This window comes from Triticum urartu, chromosome 2 (assembly GCF_003073215.2).
Source record: "Triticum urartu cultivar G1812 chromosome 2, Tu2.1, whole genome shotgun sequence".
Lineage (NCBI taxonomy): Eukaryota > Viridiplantae > Streptophyta > Magnoliopsida > Poales > Poaceae > Triticum > Triticum urartu.
In genome coordinates, this window is record NC_053023.1 from 10,699,951 (window position 1) to 10,723,846 (window position 23,896).

General features: G+C 48.9%; 1 protein-coding gene across 2 annotated transcripts; it reads left to right on the forward strand.

Annotated features, from left to right (window-relative positions):
- The first annotated feature begins 3,625 nt into the window (after positions 1–3,625).
- LOC125540648 (disease resistance protein RGA4-like) lies at positions 3,626–22,867 on the forward strand. Of its 2 annotated transcripts, none has more exons than XM_048704244.1 (2): positions 3,626–4,480; positions 22,582–22,867. In XM_048704244.1, exons 1-2 carry the CDS (start codon positions 3,690–3,692, stop codon positions 22,583–22,585), a joined length of 795 nt encoding a protein of 264 aa, XP_048560201.1. In that variant the 5' UTR covers positions 3,626–3,689; the 3' UTR covers positions 22,586–22,867. The 2 variants fall into 2 exon arrangements, with proteins under 2 accessions (XP_048560201.1, XP_048560200.1); XM_048704243.1 differs by lacking the exon at positions 22,582–22,867 and adding an exon at positions 8,963–9,377.
- Positions 22,868–23,896: the final 1,029 nt, after the last annotated feature.

Genomic DNA, 23,896 nt, shown 5'->3' on the forward strand with positions numbered 1-23,896 from the left:
ATAGTGTCGGTTTAGCATGTTTTGAGGCTGAAAGTTATTTGCCATAGCCTGCTATTTTAAACTTTGATTAATCCCCATCAACCAGTTCCCGAATATTTTCAAAAATGTTTCTTCTTCTACTACTTTTGGAGGGAGTATAGAGGATACTTGTACAAGTCTTGCTATAAATTCTGTAAAGAGATCAAGAAAACAGGATGAATATCAGACACCATATAAATCATGTACGCTCCAAGGAGGCCTTGTTGAGTTTGACTTTGGGATTACAGCTTATGCAAATTTCGTAAGACTATCCATAATGGGAGTAACATAGATGGTAACATCACACACATCTAGACAAAGTATATGATGTGGCAAATAATAAATGAAGAAAGAGAGATACGTGATAATATAGCTACTAGTTACTAATAGTATGGGTAGCATCACACATACCAAGATAAGATGAGTCTATAGCATAATAAATGAAGTCTTGCATGATACCACACATATGTTACTCTTCACTGAGGAGGTAGTAATATAGACTAGCAACATATGCATATTACTAGTCTAAGTTACTCTTCATTGTGGCTAGTCTAAGTACAATCCCCTGCAATTTTTTTCTCTCGAAAGTACAACGTCATGAACACGAAGCCAACGTAGATGCACCAATCATGTTATATGTCCCCCACTTGGTAACTTGCCATAATAAATAATCGACGGCCAGAGCTCAGCATGTATAATTTGTGAACATGCTCTAGCTAGTAGGCAAGATGCTATGACCTAACATGTATATTGTACACCTTATTAGCGGTCAACATAGCATATGCCATGTTTTTTCTCAACTAACTGAGATGAAGAGTTTCTTATTACTTTGGAAAGGTGGAAGGTGGGTGCCCTCCATGTGAAACTTTTACAATTGTCACAGAGATGTGTCCGGGTTTTCGTGACTTTCTGCAAAAGAAAGGAGGAAGTACTTTCTGCAATTGACTATGCAACTCTGAAGGTGCACACTCTGTAGCAGAAGATTTATCTAACTATATTTGTGTTTTTTCATAAATGTGGAAAATATGTGATATTTAATGTAATAGATTGGTTGTAGGCGACTAGCAGCAGTCGACGTCGGATCAGCATGGACCATGGAGTGTAGGTGTTAGAGCATCTCCAATAGGTGATGTAAAATAGAACCCAAATACGTCTTGATGTAAATTTTACATCACCAAAAAGGTGGTTTTTAGATCACCAACAAGGTCCAACTCCACTTTTTTCAAGAAAACATCTGATCTATTCATCTTCAACCATGGTAGTACAACGAACACCAGAAATAATAAAAATTATATCCAGATTCGTATACTACCTTGCGACGATTGCAAGCACTGAAACGAGCCGAAGGCGCGCTGCTGTCATCACCCCACCCTCACCGGAGCCAGGCAAAACTTGTTGCAGTAGACAATCAGGAAAACGTCATGCTAAGGCCCCATAGGTCCAACTCCAATAGCTGATGTATTATAGGCACGGAGTTGAAGCTACGATGGCTCCGGTGGGTGGTCGTGATGGACGGGGACGGCGGCGGGGTGGTGGCGATGCCCGGGGAAGACTGCGGCGGGGTTGCGAGTGCCTACTTCCTCCTCCGTTCGGTTGCGGTGGTTGGCCATGGAGGTGCAAACCCACCATGCCTACCACTGCCAGCGATAGCGGCGGCAGCGGCGGAGGGAAGGGAGGAGTCGCGCCGCCGACGGGAATGGGGCCATAGACAGGCGCGACATCGGCAGGGAGGGTTGGCGGGATCGACATGGCGGCAGATCACCAACGGGCGGCGCGGGCACGGAGGAGACAGGAGACGCGATCCGAACCTTCAGATTGGTTGTTACGTTTGCGCGCGCGGCGTTCCGCGTGCTATACCACGGCCCTGGTGATGTATAGTTGCATCAACAGTGTCCTATTTTACCGAAAAAGGATTTCCCCTGCTTTGTATTCCAAAGCACCCAACACCGAGTACAGATAACGCTGTGGCGAGCAGCACAACACACTAAAAGAGAAAGAAGAGGAAACAAATGCCAACCACGACAGCTTGGCAAAGCATGGATGACCCGCCACCGCGGCGCCCACCGGAAACAAAACACCACCGACCGAGGCTCCGATCCGCCGCGTACCAAGCAGCACCTCCAAGAAGGGATGCAACACCGACGACGCTGCTGCCCGGATGAGTCCTCGGGTTTCCCCGGGCACGCGGAGGGAGCTGGGGGGTGGATACCACCGACACCCTCCAGGGAGGAATGGTGGAACCCGCAAGTGTCACCACGTCGGAGCCGAAGCCGGCAGGGATTTCTCCCGCATTCCAACCCCAACCGCCCAACCGAACGGAACCGACCTGCCAAAACCGACGCCCATCACCATGCGCCAATGCAGTAGCGCCGCCACCCACGCCGCCTTGCTACGAACACCACCACAAGGCCAAGAGGACCGGAGAGAAGCTCACCACAACGGGAGCAGCAACATCGACGCCGAGAGGGAGGGAACCACCTCCACCGCCGTCGTGAGGGAGGCCCGTGCCTCCGGCACCGACGCGGTAGCCGTTCGGACGCGGCAGCGGGGCATGCCGGGCCACCCCTGGCCCAGCCAGGCCCAAAGCGGGCCCGTTAAGCCCCGCCGGCCGCGATGCAGCAGGCCGGCGTCGTCGCCGCTGGCACCCAGCCACGCGTCGCATCTCCCCCGCCTCCTAGAAGCCACACCGGAGCCATCCCCGCCGCCGGCCCGCCCAGGCCTAGATTTGGGCCGAGCGAACGACGCCAGATCCCGCCGCCGCGCCGTCAACAGCGCCGCCGCCGCCCAGTTGCTCGCCTGCATGCGCCACGGAGCCCCGCCGCCTAGATGCACCCCTCGGAGCCGCTCCGCCCGCGCCGGAGAGCGACCGGGAGGGGAAGGGCCAGGAGGCCGCCGCCACCAGCAGCCCCAGGGCCAAGCCGGCCGCGGGCGCCGGCGCCGGCGGCAAGGAGGAAGAAGGGAGGGGGGGAGCCTGGAGGGAGGAGGCCCGACGCGCGGCCGGTCGCCCGCGGGGGGGGGGGGGGGGGGGGGGGGGGGGGGGGGGGGGGGGGGGGGGGGGGGGGGGGGGGGGGGGGGGGGGGGGGGGGGGGGGGGGGGGGGGGGGGGGGGGACGCGGTCGCGAGAGAGAAAGGGGGAGATTATTATCACAGTGTCCTATTTTACATCGCGATGTATAAAGGATTGGCCAAAAATTCATATAGGGCAGCTGCTGGAGGTCGTTGTTGTGCCATTTTTACATCAAAAGCTGTTAACCGCTATTATACATCACCTAGTGGAGATGCTCTAATCTAAATATATTTATGAAAAACTTTGAAGGTGCTAAACCACTCTAACGAGGATGGGGCATCCAAAAAAAATCATATAGAAAGGACCGAAATATACAGAACCAGAACAAAATTCAGGTTAACACTTTTAAATTTTTTAGGATTTAAATTTATCATTTCATTGTTCAGGCCGTCTAAGACCAAGCATCTAGGAGTAGTTGCGAGGGTTGTTATCGTATTTTCTGCGGTAACCATGAAGTCATCCGGTGCTATCTTCAGTGTATGTCTGTCCCCATCTAGCCATACCCTTTAGGCCTCCATTACAAAGCAGTGTTGTCCGAAAAACTAGTGTTGGTTGCCAAAAAGAATTAGAGGGCCGGAGTGGGTCGGCGACCAGGCGGCGGAGGGATGGAGGCCGCGGTGGTGAGCGCTCTGATGACTAACATCGTCGCGAGGCTCTTCGCCGTGCTAGAGCAGAGATACGACCAGTTGAGTGCCCTGCATGATGATATCGATTCTATGAAAGCGGAGCTTCACCTGATTGCTGGTGCGATGGAGGATCAGCTCGCGCAGAAGGGGCCCACCCGTGCTGTAGAGCGCATATCCATGACTGTATTGCGGGAATTGGCATTTGACATCGAGGATTGCCTGGACCGGTTCCTTCCTTGCGCTGCATGTGGAGAAGAAGCGGGGTCAATCGGCGATCCAGTGTACTTTGTTGATGAGATTCAGAAACTGAAGAAGCGGCTGGAGGGGGCACATCAGCAGAAAACAAATTACGGTGTCAAGGGCGGCCAGCAGGAAGATTCCCAAGATCGTCAGGGGCATCCAGTAGCTTCCCACGATGCGGACACATTTGAGGAACATCATCATCATGTGGGCATCGAGAAACCCAAGCAGGAGGTTGTGGATTTGCTAGAGGTGGAGGGAGACAAAATGATGGTGATATCCATCGTCGGATTTGGCGGCTCCGGAAAGACGGCACTCGCAAAGGCAGTGTATCACTGCCCTCAAGTCCGCCGGAAATTCCTTCGCCGTGCCTGGGTTGTGGCGTCGAAGCACAAAGACGACGCCAAGGGGCTCTTGACGGCGATACTACAGCAGCTTCTTCCAAGCAAAGCACGAGCAGTGCTACCAACACAACAAGTACCCCAGCTCCAGCAGCACATCATACATCATCTGCAAGCTAGAAGCACAAGGTATGTCCCCTGACCAATCAGAATCAATCGTCTTATATGATTAGCATGCATCAATTTGACATCTCTGTTTGCCCGCATATTACTTTCTTGATCCAGTTTCCTATATACCTTTTAAATGATATAAACCATACTGGTTTCTTTCTCGTCGGTTTTGTACATTTTTTTAGCAATTGAAAGGCGGCAGCAGTGAGTACCTACTCAACACAATTAAGTTTTTTGGCATAATTTACCACTTTTGGAGACCTGCCGATCTATTATCTATTTCAGTCATAGGCGTAAACCTGCACAACATATTTTTGTATTGAAAATTATCTATGTAAAAAAGGAAGATGCAAAAAAAAAGGGATTAACAAGTGATATCCAAGTCCTACATCGAACCATCTTCCATTCATGTTTGATGGATATAGAAGGTCAGTAGGTCACACATTAAAATTTAGAAATGAGAAATTATCTGCAAAAACGTCTTACACTAGTGTACACAGCTAGTACTGCTCCCAATATGAGGCGCAGCCCTAAGTTTTAGTCTCTTGTGCTGCAAATTTGCAGTAGCAGCAAAACAAAAACAACAGCGCATGAACGCACAACGAACCCCCGAAAGTTTCCCGACCGAGCGCTGCACAGCCAGAACACCGCACCCCGCCCGCACCAGAGAGCTGTTGGGTGAGGAGCCAGGCAGTATTGGCCGGCAAGAGTGGAGCCAGGCAGTGTTGACCGGTAAGAGAGGAGCCAAGCAGTGTTGGCCGAGATGTCGTGCATGGGAATCATGAGCGGCTCCATCTGACCGATTTTGTGGCCAGCCGCTCGGATTTGTGTCGGATTTCTACAACGACTACCTCTTCAAGCTCCCCGCATTCGAGTGGTAGATTTCTGCAACGACTACCTCTTAAGCTGCTCGTCATTGGCGACTCCTCCATCATCAAGTCTTGCCACCTCCTCCACTTCGCCGTGAAACTAAAACCATCGATGTTGATTTCGGAAGTACAGTAGCAAAGTAGATGATCCCCTTTTGTTGGTTATTCATGGAGCTCCAATATTTAGTTGCTGCAAGTACAACCATCAGACCGAATTTGGTGCTCCCCCGCCGTCTGATTTTTGTCCAGCCCAATCTATTGTATCAAATCTGTACTTCATCCAATCCACTCGTTGTTTCATGTCCTTTTTTCTGGTTCATGTGCAGATGCTGCAGAGGAACAGACAATGATCCGGCTTAACCAGATTAGATATAAGTTTTTTATGGTGGATTAAACGTAGATTAGTCTAACTTGGACTAGTGTAGTGTATTGGTAGCATTATCATATGGTGATTAACAAACTCATGCCTACCATAGAACCACTAAACTAGAAAACAAGTACAGAGGTACTGCCGCCCATTAGCCAGGCTGGTTCAAAGTACAGAGCACATGGTTGCTGATCTAGCACCAATACTGTTATAGGTGTATTGTTTATGTAGATGGTGGTGGTGAAGAGGTCACATCTAGTTAGGTCTGAAACCATGACAAATTTGGGCCAGTTGTGCTGCACCTAACTGAAATTAAATACTATTCATGTTTTATATGGTTTGTCTTCATTTGAGATTCGTTTAATATTTCAATATGTATGCAATCATGGAGAAGAAAATATATGGTTGGGTGCATTCGGGCCACTGGTGGAGAAGAAAAATCCGGGGCCCTAAAACTCACTTTTTAGTACCCTAAACCTGTTTTTCAGTGCCATATTTTAGGGCAGCTGTTGGAGATGCTCCTAGAGCTTTCCGTAATTTGTAATATTGCTGCCCTATTTAGTTAAACAAATAAAGCATAATAGCATTTCCAATAGCTGCCCTATTTTAGAGCACCAAATTGTGGTTGGAAGAAATTTCGGGGCACCAAAAAGTGGGTGACCAACACAAGCAAAAGTACACATAAACATAGTAAAGGTACATACTCTCTCAACCTTCATTTCCACTCGTCCTTTCTTTCTCCTCACCATGGCTTCCAGTATTGGTTTCATGCTCATCACAGACTTTATTTGTTCATTTTCATGCTTTGTGCCATCCATGTCGCCACCCATACCTCCCATGGAATTGATGCCACCATCCATACCTCCCATGGCACTCATCGTACCACCAAAGTCGCCTCCCATGGAACTCATCGTACCACCAAAGCCGCCTCCCACGGAACCAAAGCCGCCTCTCCTGGAACCCAGGCTACCTTCCATCATGCTCATCAAAACCCCCATGTATTCTCCCATGACGCCACCCATTGCACCACTCATACCACACATGCCCCCCCCCCATGCCACCACACATAAAATGCGATATTTTTGGTCATATAACCTTTTTTTGTTTTCTTATACCAAATTTTACGTATTTTATGTGTAACTATTTGTATTCCAAACGTAATTTATTTATGAAGCGATCATAAGATTACCTCGGGTGAAGAATAACTTATTCTGCATCCTCGGTGATGAATAATGTTTGTGTGTGTGTGTGTGTGTGTGTGTGTGTGTGTGTGTGTGTGTGCACCACCCATATAGGTCATCCTATGACGCTTAGAATAATCCCAAGGTTCTCTCGGTAAATACCGGAGCTCTCCTATATTATTAGTAGGTCCTCCAGAACTTGTCCACCTTCCCGGTTTAACCCGGTTTTCTCCGAAACACTTACGGTTCTCTCTCAAAACATTTTTTGTTGACCCTGAAATTTCTCCAGTGTTATTTTCTCAAACACTGAACTCCAATAGAACTCAACAGATCATAAACCCTTAAGAGTGTGACCCTGCAGGTTCGGTGAACTATTAACAGGACCGAAACACCTTTTGTGCAATGATCAATAGAGAAACCGTGGACATCCACATTGACCCCTATACCCATACGAATGATATTCAAGTGAACCTTCAGTTACCATGTGCTATTCCATTTGCTTCACGATACTTTACAAAAATTTGATGTGAAATATATTGGCATCCCCGTGAATCAAACACATGATCACTATATCAGTTTGCTCGTTACCTATTTTGTTGTCTTTTCTCGTTCATGTGTTCCGGCATCCCCGTGAGTAGGTCATATTGTGTCTGGCCAGACGATGATGGATACCATCACACTGAGAGGGCCGTAAGAATATCTCTTCATCATCAAAGGAGCAAATTCTAAGAGCATCTCCAGCCGCGCCCCCAACAGGCCCTCCCAGGCGACTTTTTCAGCGCCGACGCTGAAAAAACGCCCTAGTCGTGCCCCCAGGATGCCGAAATCCGCCGGTTCGGCCCGTTTTTGGGCCCGGCGATCGCAGGCCGAACCCAGCGCAATGGGGGCGCTCGTGGGCTCTGGCGCGAGGGAAAAGCGCGTCTGGCCCACACCTCCAGGCGAAAAGTCAAGTCCTGCTTCCAGATTCGCCTCACACACCCCGCGCGCTCAGCCACCAACCGGCTGATCCCACCGCCGCCAATCGCCCGCCACCGCTAGAGTGTCCATCCCCGCCGAAAAAAGAGTAGAGGTTTCGCCAAGGCAGCCCCTCCACCAGCACCTGGGCGCTTTTCACGCCGTTTCCGGCCGCAGAGAGGCAGTTTAGTGGCGGGTACGCGCCCACCGCGCCCGCAAGGTGTTCGGTGATTTGCCTGCCTCGACAATGGACTCGGACGACGAGGAGGCGCTCACCGTGCTGCTGGAGGAGGAAGCCGAGGCCGACGTCCAGGAAGAGGAACATCTCATGGTCCTCGCCACCCTCGCCGGCGAGCAATGAAAAGCCGCGGCAAGGTGGCTCGACGCCGGGGCGGATCGAAGCAAAGAACCGGGGCCGAATATGGGCCGATTCTCGCCCATATGAGGCCTTTATTCGCCGAAAGTGGGCCTAAAACTGGGCCAATATCGGCGCCTGGGGGCGACGGCTGGATGCCCAACCCCCCCCCCCCCGCGCCGATTGTACCGCTGGCTCGCCCCCAGGCGGCGATTTTTATGCCTCCTGGGGGGGCCAACGACTGGAGATGCTCTAATCTCGAGTTATCAAGTACCTTATCATACTTTTTTGATGCACCTGTAAGTTGCTGTTATGATCACCCTATTACGCTTGACGTTAGAAAAAACCAAAAGTACTTCATTTGGTACGAAGATACTTGATATTCTCATGGTCTAAACAATTATGCATATGCTAACTTTCTCTGTGTTATTAACTATCAACTACTCATGAAAGGATCTCATAGTATAGCAATCAACTTGGGTTAGTTCAACACGAATGGTCTTCCAACATTGTGCCCTCAATTTTGCCATAATTATCGTTACACATAACTACGCTCATGATCAGAAAAACAGAACCATCATGCAACACTCGAGCTAGTCCTATAGGTAGACTAGGAATCATATTTTATAGTTTTTAACTCTATACGTGCATTTCAATTTTCCTCTGAACCTCTCGGTTTTCATAGGTTCAAGAATCAGAGCAGTCATAGCATAGAATATAAACATTAATTATAAACTTGGAAATAAATAATAACACAACACTTATTGTCTCTAGGGCATATTTCCAACAGCTGCCTCCTCGAGGCTTGGGCATGGAGGTGGTCTTCTTTGGCCGAGGGCCATCCTTACCAGTGACATTTGCCGGTCGTGGGGCCGTGAATCCACCACGACGAGCAGGGGCGGCGGCGGTAGTTGAGGGAATGGCGACGGACGCGCCGACTATGGCTAGGAGGCCAGGAGCGTCGCGGGGTCGGCTGCGGCGTTGGAGGAGCTGCCCATGGCGACGTGCTGGCCGGCGGGCCGATGGTGGCGCAACAGACCGGTCGCAGGAGGGTAGCAAAACGACTGTGGTTGGGCATCGCGTGGGGGGCACTATTTTACGGCAGCCGCCCAAATGTTGTATATTTGCAGCACTTGATGCCTCCTTTTAGGGCCGCGCAAGAAAATTTTGCAATTTTTGGATGATAGGGCATTTGTTGGAGGCAAGGTTTTGGATCCCGATTGGACCTTTTCTCCCGAGGGGCACGGAAATTTGCGGCTACCATGGTAACCATGAAATACCGAAAAAAATCCGATGAAATATAAAATCAAATTTGGAATTCAATTTTTTCGTATCAACATAGATACATACCTTGCCGTAGCGTAGTGGCTGTTCACCCGCAGCTGCCGCTTGCTGATGCGTTGTGAGTTCGACCCTTGGGCTCTTACCCAATTTTACTGTGTTTTTTAACTTTTGCATCCTTAAAAATAAATTAAAAAAAAAGAGCATGAGCAGATTCAAACACGCGACTCAGTTGCTGTGGAAAGGTTGGCTTTGCCATGAGGAGTTGGATTGACCTGAAAGAGATGACATGTAGTATCTAACTATTAGTTGACGTTTGAATTCAAAATATTCAGGATATTTTGCTAGGTATGAGTGTTTTCGATGGGGGGGGGGGGGGGGGGAGTGGTAAATGCGGTAACCACCCGGTAACCGAATATTTCGAGTGGTAGCCAAAACACTGGTTGGAGGCCGTTTTTTGTCCCCAAGTGCCTTACAAATGCTAGTGCCCTATAATAGGGCAGCTATTGAAGATGCTCTAAACTAGTTAACATCTTGCTAACCGAGGTATTGAATGTGACTCCCCCACCCATGTAGCAAGCCATGCATGATACTACTACTGTTGATTCGATTCAATTTTTTATGTCCATCGGAGATGTACAATTGAAGGAGAAGAAGGCTAGTATGATTTTCAATGCAATTTTATGTTTTATTGGTCGTTCCGCATCCAGTTGTATTCTTATTCTACTGGCTGATGTTTTTCTTGATAATTATTAAAATGAAGATGCCAGGTGTCCTTTTTCATATAAAAAAAGAAGTATCACATCAGAGCATTTGTATTGTACGCATGTGGGCCACTTAGATTTCCTTTTACCGGTGTATTAGTCATCTTAGGTTGTGCACTGCGATCAAGGTGTGGGGGAAAACGAGAGAACTTGATATTTGTTTGCTAATTAATACCATTGCATATAGAGAATTGACCACTGCATATTGTGCTAGTAGTCTCAAGTCACTGAATGCATACAGGCCCCACGTCTTCTATTGGTTGATTTCTTTTTCCGTGGCAAAAAATAGGGAACGAGGTGGGTAGCTAATGCACCGCGCCTAAGAGTTTTGAGATTATTTGGTTTCGTAATGTGACTAATGCACCGGTAAGGAGGGAGTATATGTAATACAGTATTTAAGAGATGGGTGTAAGACCACCCAGTAGTAGTAGTTCAGCACAATTTCATATTGTCCATTTGCCTAACAGGTGCTTAATTGTAATTGATGACATGGAGCATCAACATTGGAAGGCGATAGAACCTATCATTTCGTGGAAACATCAAGCAGAATACTAGTGACGACAACAATTCATTCCGTAGCAAATAAATGCAGCTCTGCTGGCGGCTATGTATACAATATGAGAACCCTTAGCGCAGAGGACTCTACGGTTTTGCTAAAGAAGAAAGTTTCTTTATTGGGAGGATCTTCACCTGATTTGGAGGATGGTTCGGCTGCAATCGTACACAAATGTGATGGCCATCCGCTTGCTCTCGTCAGTGTGGCCAACCATTTGCTAGGAGAAAGTGAGCTCACAGGAAAGTTCTGCAAAGATACCAGCAGCTGCCTAGGTTCTCATATGGACAAGAACACGCATGGAGATTTCACAAAACTTCGACAAGTTCTGGTGAATAATTACAGCAGTCTGTCTGGTGGTCTCAAGACATGTTTACTGTACACAAGTTTATTCCCAAATGGTCGTCCCGTCAGCAGGAAAACTCTAACCAGACGATGGTTAGCGGAAGGATACATAGATGGTGACCTGGAGGCTGCTGATAAGAATTTCAAGGAACTGATTGACCGGAATATCATTCAGTCCATCGATGAAAGCAACGATGGAAAATCAAAGACGTGCAAACCTCATGGTATCATGCACCAGTTCATGCTGCACAAGTCCATGTCTTGTAATTTCGTCACATCTTTTGGTGATAAGAACAGAAGGCGGTTCCGTCACCTAGTCATGGAAAATCATACAAATTATACAACACCTGGTATGGATCATGCTGCCGTTCCAACTTCACGTAGCCACAACCGCCTGCACAATCTCGTTACCTCTGTTAAAGAAAAGTTTGCCAATATCAGTACATTTACCAATACAGGATTGGTCTGCAAGCAACTCCGTCCGCGGTCTCTAACAATCTTTGGGGGTGCAGGAGAAGCCGTTTCAGATTTGACAAGTTGTGAGCTCCTCAGAGTGTTGGATCTGAAAGAATGTGTTGGTTTGAATGAAGAACATCTCGGGTACATATACAAGCTGTTGCATCTCAAATATCTAACACTCGGGAGCTCCGTTTGCAATCTTTCAGTTGAAATGGAAAGGCTTCATTGTTTAGAGACACTTGACGTGAGGAACACCCAGATAGAGACATTGCCGGTGGAAGTCATTAATCTGCCCCACCTAGCGCACCTGTTTGGAAAGATTAAGCTAAACAAGATTAGTAGCAAGAACGGTAAGAAGTTCATGCAAGGAAAAAGTAATTTGCAGACTCTAGCAGGAGTTGTTGTAGACAGCAACTCTGGATTCCCGGAACTGATGGTTCATATGAAAAAACTGACAAAGATCAAGCTATGGTGTGAGATCAGTAGCACATATAGGAATTACACCATACTCTCAGAAGCCATTCACAGGTTTGTTCAGGCTGGCATGGGTAATCCAGTAGGTGACCGTTCTCTGTCGCTTCACATCAATGATTGTTCCAAAGATTTGCTTCATCACCATCAAGTTGACAACACAACTGCAACATCAACAAAACATGTTTGTGTTAGCTCCCTCAAACTGCAAGGCAGCCTGAGTCAGTTCATTCAGTTTGTTACGTCCCTGCGTGGTCTGAAAGAGCTGTGCCTTACCTCTACTAATCTGACGAGGGATGATCTATCAACGCTGTTTACACTAAAACTCTTGGTTTATCTTAAACTGGTTGAAGTCCACTGTCGGTGTCAAAACCGGCGGATCTCGGGTAGGGGGTCCCGAACTGTGCGTCTAGGCGGATGGTAACAGGAGACAAAGGACACAATGTTTACCCAGGTTCGGGCCCTCTTGATGGAGGTAAAACCCTACGTCCTGCTTGATTAATATTGATGATATGGGTAGTACAAGAGTAGATCTACCACGAGATGAAGGAGGCTAAACCCTAGAAGCTAGCCTATGGTATGATTATTGTATGCTGAAGTTGTCCTACGGACTAGCTAAAACCCTCCGGTTTATATAGACACCGGAGAGGGTTAGGGTTACACAAAGTCGGTTACAATGGTAGGAGATCTAAATATTCGCATCGCCAAGCTTGTCTTCCACGCCAAGGAAAGTCCCATCCGGACACGGGACGAAGTCTTCAATCTTGTATCTTCATAGTCCTGGAGTCCGGCTGAAGGTATAGTCCGGCTACCCGGACACCCCCTAATCCAGGACTCCCTCAGTAGCCCCTGAACCAGGCTTCAATGACGACGAGTCCGGCGCGCAGATTGTCTTCGGCATTGCAAGGCGGGTTCCTCCTCCAAATTCTTCATAAAAGTTTGTAAACACCAAGGATAGTGTCCGACTCTCAGCGCGTTTTGCGAGACGGTTTCCTTGGCACGTCTTGTCAAAGCAGAGATCGTGTCCCCTTTATTCACGGGATTCTCATCAATACGGACGTGGGTAAGCCAATCGTGCCCGTTGGCATGTTTTCTCGATTAAAGGCGAGTCCCAAACGGTTACGGGGAGGGCTCTTGGTATTCAACCTCTTATAAAGAGACCAAGGCCTTACTCCTTTTTTCCAATCTCAAACGAGTTCGCCCGTCGCCTCAAGTTCCAACACCCTAGGCTCCAGATTCCAGGCGCTTCGGACCTTCGACAATGTCCGGTTCCGATCTTTGAGGCCGATGGATGGAGGAGGACGTGCTAAAGTTGAGAGAGGCCAAGTTCTTGACCAGCGAAATTTCGCATAGGTTGCCTGCTCAAGGGCAGGCTATTCCCAGTCCCCAGCCCGGTGAGAGCATGGTGTTCATGTCTCACTTCCTTCGAGGGTTAGGCTTCCCAATGGATCCCTTTGTGAGGGGGCTGATGTTCTATTATGGGCTGGAATTTCACAATTTAGCTTCGGAGTCCATCCTCCACATTTCCTCTTTTATCGTCGTGTGTGAAGTCTTCTTCCGCGTTGCTCCTCACTTTGGGCTATGGCTCAAAACCTTCGAAGTAGCGCCGAAGATGATCGAGGGGCGGCATGCGGAGTGCGGAGGCGCTGTTATAAGGAAGAATGCCGATGCTCCATGGCCCGAAGGCTCTTTTCAAGAGGAGCTCGGCTTATGGCAACGAGAGTGGTTCTATATCACCGCTCCCAGGGGCACCAAGTGGGTGGCGCCACCAGCCTTTCACTCGGGTCCCCCACCACGGCTAGCGTCATGGGTTAACAAAGGATTAGATTGGGGGTTATCCAAGGACGTGCCCTTGTTGCAGGGCCGCATTGGGGATCTCTTAGAAAGAGACCTCCTCCTGGTTAAGGTGACGCAGGTCATGCTGATTCGCCGAACCCTGCCCGGCAAACGTCGTTCCCTTCGCCTGTGGGAGTTCAATCCGTAGGGACCACGAGCTCTCCAGCATTTCATGGGCGCAACGCCCGCGGAGATGTATAAACTGTTCTTCAGATCACAAACAATGTGTCCGGATTTAACCGAGGACGCAGGTCTGAGCTGCAATCGCCCGGATACTCAAGTAAGTAGCCTTGTGCCCGGACTCGTTATCCGTATATTTGTCATAAACTTGCCCCTAAAAGAGTTGTCCTTTTAAACAGGAGTAGATAGCGAAAGCAAAGCTGATCAGGTGTCTGGCTCCCCTCCCCGAGAACAGGCCGGATCCCGTGCTAGTCAGGATGTTGGAGATTGTGCCTTTGGAGGAAAGCGAGGGAGGGGACAAGGAAACTACGGCCTCCTCGAAGGAGGCTGTTGGGGAGGAAGGAACCGAAAATTCCTCTCATCAGGGGAAGAAAAGGACCGCCTCTGGAGACCCGGAGACCCTGGCCTCAAAGCGGGGGAAAAAAATCCTCAGCAGAGGGTCCTACGCCGGGGGATACCTCGGCCGAGCTATGTCCTCAAGGGGATCAGCCCTCCAGCGAGCCGTAAGTAGAGAAAGATTTTCTTTTTGAGAGATAAGGGAAATCCTTGCTTTATATCTGAGAAGATTAACCGAAATTTTACCTTGTAGCTCGGACCTCAACCCTTCTCAGCAGAGCTCGTCTTCGGGGGACCTTCTTCCGGAGATGATGGAGAGCGGAACGCCTCCCCCTGCCGTACCACCTAGCGAGGCGGGCGACCCTGAGGTGTCGTCGCGGAGGGTTTCTCCGAATCCGGTAGGGGCGGAAGGTAGCCATATGGCCCCCCAAGGTTCTCCGCGTCCGGCCTTTGAAAGAGGCCATAGGACGAGTCCGGCACCGTTTGGTGTTCGGTCGGAGGAGCTGAAGAATCTGCTAGGGCGAGCTTCTATCTCAGGGGAGCACCGTGCATTGATGGGCACGGTGATTGAAAGCATTTCGTCCGCGGAAAGCGGATTGCATGAGGCCGTCAGAAGTTTACTGGCAGGTTTTGAGGTACGTAAAATAGTGTACACTTTTTGACAGTTGCGCATAAATAAGATGCGCCCTGTGTAGATAGTAGCCCTGAGACTCTGTGCGTTGTCAAAAGTGACGGCGCGCAGAGGATCAAAATCCCAGGTCTAAAATGTCGCCTTTGTATGTAGGTGGCGAAGTGTCCGGAATCCAGCCGGACTGATGAATTTGCCGAGCTAAAGCGGCAACTTGACGTGGCAGATGCCGACATCCCGCTTGTTAACAAGCGGCTTGATGAGGCTCAAGGTATGTAATTCCTTGGGCGGCATCTGGTAAGAGGAGGTTTATGCCATTATCTTACAATGTGTGTGTGCTTGACGCAGATAGTGCGGCCGTTGTGGAGAGTCTTCGGGCGGAACTTGCCCGAGCTAAGGAACAAGCCAGAAAAGGTGATGCGGCTACCGAGAAGGCCCTTGAAGAGCTGAGAGCCGAACAGGCTGCTCACTGACGAAGCAAGAAGGAGATGGCCGAGATGGCCGTGAAGTTAAAGAGCGCTGCTGACCGTTGCAAGCTCCTTGAAAAAGAAGACCGGGCGAGACAGACGGACTTAGAGAAGGCCGTTGCTGATGCCAAGGACGCTCGCTCTGCGATGAGAGCTGTGAAGGAGGAGCTGTGTCAGGCCGGACAGATTGCGGCTGGAAAGCCCTTTATGCTGCGGAGGAAGTTTTGTGGTCCGAAGTTTGCTCCGTTGGACCGGATGTGGAGTGTGGAGGACACCTATCTGGATTTGGCAGCGAGTGCTGCTGATGCGATCGAACACTTTCGAGAACAAGAAGATCGCGAAGTGGAAAAACTTTTCTGGTCGCAGTTCCACAATCCAGAGCGTCCACTGGCGGTGGACGATCGTCTGGCTCAATGGGCCGAACTGAATAGGTTGTCCGGACTCGCCATGAAGTGCGTCATGGGTCATTTGTGGCCGGGGAGATCGGAGCCGAAGAGTTATTTCAGCTTAGTGCAGCAATTCCTTGATGCGGTGCCACATATCAATGCAATTAAGAGGTCGGCATGCATAGAGGGTGCGCGGATGGCTCTTGCCCGTGTCAAGACATACTGGGTGGAAATGGAGACCGCCGTTGTTGCGTCCCAAGATTCGGACCGAAGCCGAGTTCCTGCCGAGCACTATTTTCAGGAAGTCCTGCAAGGCGCTCATATAATAGAGACGCAGTGCTCGAAGGATGCTATATTGGAATAGCATATGTAATTGTAAAATAATTATAGGAACTTTTTATACTTGTGTCTGCAAGTATTTTAACACCTCCTTTGCGGCCGTTTATATAAAATCTGAAAGATTGCAGTCGTCGGCTTCAGCCCCCATGCACATAATGCTGGGATGTTCGCAGAAGGCGCTTTTTCACACTTAATCCAACGTCTTGGTCCTACAAAGAAGGTGACAGCGCAGCGAACTAGGCAATCGGACTATAATGCTTTATCACTTTCACTTAGCCATAGGAGTTTGACAGTGAGGCTACTTAGATAGCCCCTGGTGGCGACTGCGCTCGCCCGAATTCAGGGCGCGTATGTGCCTGGCCGGGAAACGGCTCTTTGTTAAAGCGGAGGAATCCTATAGATTCCGGTAGGTCATCGAGTGGTTGACCAGTCTCACGCTATATCATGATAGTCGGTTTTCGGCTTTCTCTACTGAGGTGCTCGCCTGGCCGAACCGGGGCACAATCGCAGTAGTTCTCCTGGTGCCGCCTTAGTCGATAGAGCGGAACGTAAGGCGGCCGAACACAGGAGCCGGGCAACCCAACATTTGACCAAAATCATGATTCAGAGCTGATGCATATAAGGCCAAACTCGCGACGCCGAACACTACCTAAGGTATTCGGTCTTTATGAGAGCGGGCGAGGTAACGCTCTTAGGTATAAGCCCCTAGTGTCCAGGTACGCGCAGGAATTCTGACGTGGCCACATGCCAAGACGCCAGCCTCCTCCTTGGTTATAGAACCAGGGGATGTGTATCAACAAGAGACAGTAAAAAAGGTTTACGCAGGGTCTTAATCTGAAAAGAATCCTTGGAACGGGTCCCTGCTGCACGTCTGCGCCTGTGTCTCCGTTGTGCCGTATCCTGGACGGGCGCAGCACGACGTTCGTCTGTAAAAGAGAGGAAGTAAGTTGAAAAAGGGTCATGCCGAACAAAAGTTATATTAAATAAACAAAGTATAAAGTAAAATATATAAAATTGAGCTTTATTGTCTCTTATTTTATATGTGCGGAGCCCCTAGGGCAGGGGTATATGGCCACTAAGCCTTTATCAACGATACTTTTGTGCCAGACTCGTCTATCCGTGTCCGTGGTCTTAATGACCTGTTCGGATGTTCTGCCTGGTGAAGCCATTGTATTGTGGGGCTGTTAAAGCGGCCGCACAATCCTCCGCTCGGAGGAGGCGCACTCAATGCTTCCCCTTCAAAGAGATGATGCCTCGTGGACCGGGCATCTTAAGAGTAAGAGATGCATAATGCGGTATTGCATTAAAGCGAGCGAAAGCCTCGCGTCCCAGCAGTGCTTGATAGCGACTTGAGAATGGGACGATGTGGAAAGTCAGCTTTTCGCGGCGGAAGTTATCGGCAGAGCCGAATATAACTTCGAGCCGGAGAAAACCCATACAACGGGTGTCTGGACCTGGCATTACCCCTTGAAAGGAGGTTTTGCTGTGGCGAATTCTTGTTCAGTCTGATATATCAGGTTTAGTCCACTGCCGCCGTCCATCAAGACATTTGTAAACTGGAGTCCGTCGATTATTGGATCGAGTACCAAGGCTGTCCAGCCTGCGTTCTTGATACTTCTGGAATAGTCCAGATGATCGAAGGTGATTGGTTTTGACAACCAGTGGCGAGACTCCTTTGGGGTAGGCCATATGGCGCTTACCTTCATGGGTGCCGCACGTTTTGTAATGTGAAGTAAGTTTACTCTTTTCACTTCTTGTGGGAAGTTCTTTTGTTTCCTGGTGCTCTACTTTTGGGATTCGTCATCGTCATCGCTTGGTGTGTCGAGCCCCTTGTGTTCGGCATTGAGTCTGCCGGATTGTTTGAAAACCCAACAATCTCTGTGGGTATGGTTAGCAGGCTTCCCAGGAGTACTGTGTATTTGACATATCCTGTCCAGGATTTTGTTTAGGTTGGATAGGTCGTCCCTATTATCCTGGAGGGGCGGCTTTTTCTTATTCTGCCGCGAGCTTTTAAATCTAGCATTGACTGTCGTGCTCTTTGGACTGTTTTCTTTAGTCCGGCGACGGTCCTTGTTGCGTCGTGGTTTTCCGTTTCCATCCCTAGTTTCGGATATACTTGGGTCGCTGGTGCTGCATCTTGCCAACCAGCTGTCCTCTCCTGCGCAAAAGCGGGTCATGAGGCTTGTTAGTGCGGCCATTGTTCTTGGCTTTTCTTGGCCGAGGTGTCTGGTGAGCCATTCATCTCGGACATTGTGCCTAAAGGCTGCTAAGGCCTCGGCGTCCGGACAGTCGACTATCTGATTCTTTTTAGTAAGGAATCTGTTCCAGAACTGCCGAGCTGACTCTCCGGGTTGTTGCGTTATGTGACTGAGATCGTCTGCTTCCGGGGGGCGGACGTAGGTCCCTTGAAAATTTGCTCGGAAAGCGTCCTCGAGCTCTTCCCAACTTCCAATGGTGTTTTCAGGAAGGCTTTTAAGCCAATGCCGGGCTGGCCCTTTAAGCTTGAGGGGTAAATATTTTATGGCATGGAGATCATCTCCTCTGGCCATATGTATGTGGAGGATATAATCCTCGATCCAGACTCCAGGGTCTGTTGTTCCGTCGTATGCCTCTATGTTTACGGGTTTGAATCCCGCTGGAAATTCGTAATCCAAGACCTCATCGGTGAAACATAGGGGTGTGCGGCACCCCTGTATTTGGGTGTGCCGTGATGTTCGGACACTGGTTTGGTTGCATTGCTTACGAGAGCTTGCTTTCTTGGCCCATAAATGGATCTGGATGGGCCATCCTTTTGATGCGAATCCTTAAGTGAGTCGCATGCCGGCTTGAGTGCGGCGCCGCTCGCCGCTTTATGCTGGCCATGGGGTCGTCTATCCGACCGGGTGGCTTTCTTACTTTTTGAATGCGAGGGCTCTAAGGCCTCTTCGTCGAATTCGGGCAGTAGCTTTCGCTTCGGATAGCTTTTAGTGTGACGACTACCGCCGTATTTGTCTGCGGTATTGATTACATTACTCCATCTGATTCGGAGTGCATCTTCCGCAGTTTTTAGCTTCCGCTTCTGCTTTTTCAGGCTGCGTGCGGTTGCAACGAGCCTTTTTTGGAGATTCTTCTGCTCCGTGGGCTTATCCGGCGTAAGATCGTCCGGTATGCCATTTTCGCCGGGGGAGGGTTGTTCGGTTTCTCTATCCGGGTTGCCCTGTTCGGACGGCTGCTCTAAGGCATGATCGTCGTCTACCAGCTCATCCTGCTCTATGGCTGGGTCTGTATCGAGGCGGGGCTTGGGTCGGCGTTTACGCCGATGCTTTGGTTGTTTTTCGAGAGATCGATCCCTCGTTCCATTCCCGTTTTCCTCGTTGTCGCTTCCTTTAGGGGTATCCACCATGTACACATCGTGAGATGAGGTGGCTGTCCAATGCTCTAGAGGCGTTGGTTCATCTGCGTCTCCTGCATCGTCGTCCATGCCGTAGATGTCTTCGGAGTCGAAGTTGAGCGCATCGTTTAAATTATCGACGGTGGCTACTAAATGGGTGGTGGGTGGGTTTTGAATTTCTTCATCATCCGTATCCCATCCTTGCTGACCATAGTCCGGCCAGGGCTCTCTTGATAAAGAGAGAGACTTTAGCGACTTCAGGATGTCGCCCAAGGGCGAGTGCTGAAAGATGTCCGCGGCGGTGAACTCCATTATCGGTGCCCAATCGGATTCTATCGGCAGGGGCGCGGGGGGCTCAGAGTCCGGAGAGGAATCCGGCCCCTCGGAGTCACGGGCCCGGCGGAGTGCGGGGCTGGTGTTCGGCTCGATCGCCTTTGAGATCGCAGCCCCCGAGGTGGCGTCCAACCGCTCTTCCTCGATCAGCGCAGTAGGCTCCGAATTAAGGGTCGGAACCAGTGCGAGTGCGGCCTCCAGGGCACTGTTCGTCGGCAGAGCTAGATCATGCCCATCGAGACAGTGCGGCGCGCTCGGTTGTGGCTCGAATCCGTCGAAGATCAAGTCCCCGCGGATGTCCGCCGTGTAGTTTAAACTTCCAAACCTGACCTGGTGGCCAGGGGCGTAACTTTCGATCTGCTCTAGGTGGCCAAGCGAATTGGCCCGCAGCGCGAAGCCGCCGAAGACGAAGATCTGTACGGGGAGAAAAGTCTCACCCTGGAACGCATCGTTGTTGATGATCAAAGGAGCCATCGGGCCTAAAAGCGACGACACAGAGGAACTCTCAATGAAAGCACCAATGTTGGTGTCAAAACCGGCGGATCTCGGGTAGGGGGTCCCGAACTGTGCGTCTAGGCGGATGGTAACAGGAGACAAGGGACACAATGTTTACCCAAGTTCGGCCCCTCTTGATGGAGGTAAAACCCTACGTCCTGCTTGATTAATATTGATGATATGGGTAGTACAAGAGTAGATCTACCATGAGATCAAGGAGGCTAAACCCTAGAAGCTAGCCTATGGTATGATTATTGTATGTTGAAGTTGTCCTACGGACTAAAACCCTCCGGTTTATATAGACACCGGAGAGGGTTAGGGTTACACAAAGTCGGTTACAATGGTAGGAGATCTAAATATCCGCATCGCCAAGCTTGCCTTCCACGCCAAGGAAAGTCCCATCCGGACACGGGACGAAGTCTTCAATCTTGTATCTTCATAGTCCTGGAGTCCGGCTGAAGGTATAGTCCGGCTACCCGGACACCCCCTAATCCAAGACTCCCTCATCCACCTTGCAGGTGATTTACACATAAATCTTGGAAAAAGCTAACGCCCACACGTGTGGGCGTTTGCACATCGCCCACACGCCTCCACCACTCATTTTGCCACGTATGAATAGATGACATCAGCAGGAATCTTTTTGGTTTTCGGCTTAAAAATATTGTATCTCCTAAATAAAAAAGCAAACTAAAAATCCGTTTTCACCATTAAATCCGTCTCGATGAGATCTTCAAAACTAGACTACATGTTGATATGTTTCAACAAAAATTTTTTTGCCCAGAAGTTGCCATGATGTTTACACTGCAGTTGCCATAGGGCTTAAACTAAAGTTGCCATGTGGCAATTTTAGTTTGTAGATCATGGCAATTTTAGTATTTTCATGATGGCAACTCCAGTACTTTGACCATAAAAATTATTTTTTTGTATGAACCATGGCAATTTTACGTGCATGTATCATGGCAATTTTAGTTTATGGTTCATGGCAAGTCTAGTTTCTTAATTCCCCATTTTATAAATGTCAAAATTTACTTTTAAATGTAGAAAAAAATTGCTGAAACATATCATGGCAACTTCAATGTAAACACCATGGCAATTCATATGCAATAGACATGGCAACTTTTAATCCAAAAAAAATTCATCAAAACATATCAACATGGGATCTAGTTTCGAAGATCTCGTCGCGAGAGATTTAATGGTGAAAACGGATCTTCAATCGGATTTTTCGTTTAAGAGATAAAACATTTTAAAAAATGAAAATCCAAAAAAATTCCTACATGCATGCATGTGATGACGTGACAATCTGTTTGCATTAGAGACGTGTGGTGCGTCTCCCTTTCTGCCACACATGTGGCAGTTATCGACATCCTAAATCTTGGGAACTTCCGTAGCCTACAACGCCTACGCCTGGTGGTGCAAGAACCCGGACTCCCAACAATCCAGCAAGGAGCATTACTGAGTCCCTTAGTTTCCCTTCAGTTGCTATGTAAAGATCTACTAGGCCCTTCCGATCATCTCCAAATGAAAAGTTTTGGACGTCTTCAGGAAATCGCTTTGGATTCTATGGTCAGCAAAGAAACCATAGAACTCTGGGAAAATGAAGCTAGGATGCACCCTAAGAGGCCAAGGATTTTATTGCTAAAAAGGGTTGGTCCAGCTGGGAAATATGTTGCAACTGATCAGGGATCCTTGGAGCTTCCGATGCCCTGCGGCTGCAGCGAAAGATGCTGCCATGCTGATCAGGGATCCCCAGAGGCTCAGATGCAGGGAACGCCCTGATTCCTTCTTCTAGGCAAGGTCAGGATCCTGATCCTTTGTGGAGCTTGCAAGTTTATTTTGCTTCCGTCTTCAGTTTTCCTCTCTTTGACTCTCATAAATATCCGGCATATAGTGCTTGCAATCATTAATTTCCATTACTCAGTCATTTGTAAAACTATTTGAATTACATGAATGCTAGCTGGCCATCATGCTAGATAAAAGAGAACACTGGAAAGGCAAAAAAAATAAGTTCTTATGTAGCAACTTTACTCTTGTCTTGCTATTTGTTGCAATTGCTGGTTGTACTTATAGTCCGAAAAGTCGTAATGTCATATATCCAATTCTATATGCAACACATGCTAAAGCAAGGTCCTGTTGGATCATTCCATTCTCAGATAACTTTACTACTCCAAGTTGATGATTTGAAGATAAAAAGAAGAAGGCGGAACCTGATGTTGATGGCTTGTCCATGTGCCTGCTTCCTCTACAACACTTTTCTCCTTGTGTTTTTGTTGTTGCGAGTCCTATTTTGCTTTATCCAAATTACGCTAGTACTGGAATATTAATTCCTACGGTGAAGTCATGTGTGCTTGAGTGCTTCTACAGTACCATTGTTTTCCGGTGAGTCTTTGATGTGCCGTACACGAGAATATACCTGCCAGAAGAAGACATGTTTATACATTAATATTACTCAGTAAATGAATAAGTGAGCCATCATAACACTTACACTTTTAATGTTTGATCAATACTGCAAGCATGTTGACGTTACAAAAGGTATCATCACACACGCATATATGGCTTTATGTGCGTCATAACAATCTAGTGCAACTGGCTGGGCGCAGATATGTCCACCGTCCATCAAATTCGAACCCCTCTATAATAGCACCTTCAAATTAACTTGGTGAGTTGTAGGAATCCAATTGTCCAACCGCCCTATTCAAATGAGTAGCGCAAGAAATTAAGAATGTGCTCCTGCTACTAGGACGAACTACGGAATCCAGATGAAGGATATATGAGGAATGAGGGTAAGATAGCCCAGGACCCTATTTTTTTTTAAAAAAAAAACCCAGGACCCTTGAGGCTTCGAACTGATGCTGCCTACAGTAGTACATACAATTCATAAATTCCAGCGCGCGGTGCGGATACGTGGACTTCCAATCACCATTGCATTCCATAGGCAGCCAAACGGGCTCGAGCTGACGGGACGCTGAAGGCATCTCTCGGTGGATTGGGATGGTCTTGCGCACGAACTGGTGGTGGACGAGGAGAGCGGGGCAGGGATGTGCTGCGAGGCGTCGGCTGCGAGAAGCACAGGCGCGGCGCAAACCACCTGCGTCGCCGCCGCTGCATACTCCGATGAGTCGGGCGGGCCCCCTTTATTCGAACCTAAGAGGAGCGGGCCGGGCCAGCCCCCAACTTGACCAGGAGCAGAATGGCTACAGCTCTGCTCAAAGCAGAGTAGATGCTCTGTTCCAGAATTCTCAAAAAAGAAAAAAGATGCCCTGTTCCCGCTTCCCTCAAAAAAGAAAAATGGTCTGTTTCCACGGGGACACACAATCTGCTACTCTGTTCACGACAGTACAAGAGTTTGTGCTGGTCATCTGATTGCCAACCATCTAATCCAGCGCGATGCCAATCTTTTGTTGTTTTCAAAAATGAAAACCACATGAATTTTGTCAATGGAATCGGAACCGTGGCATGAGAAAAACA

Excerpts from the sequence above, each read along its gene's own strand:
- LOC125540648 (XM_048704243.1), top strand. The coding sequence starts at position 3,690 with ATGGAGGCCGCGGTGGTGAGCGCTCTGATGACTAACATCGTCGCGAGG. Across the intron at positions 4,481-8,962 it reads CTGCAAGCTAGAAGCACAAG|GGCATATTTCCAACAGCTGC; the intron begins GTATGTCCCCTG and ends TATTGTCTCTAG.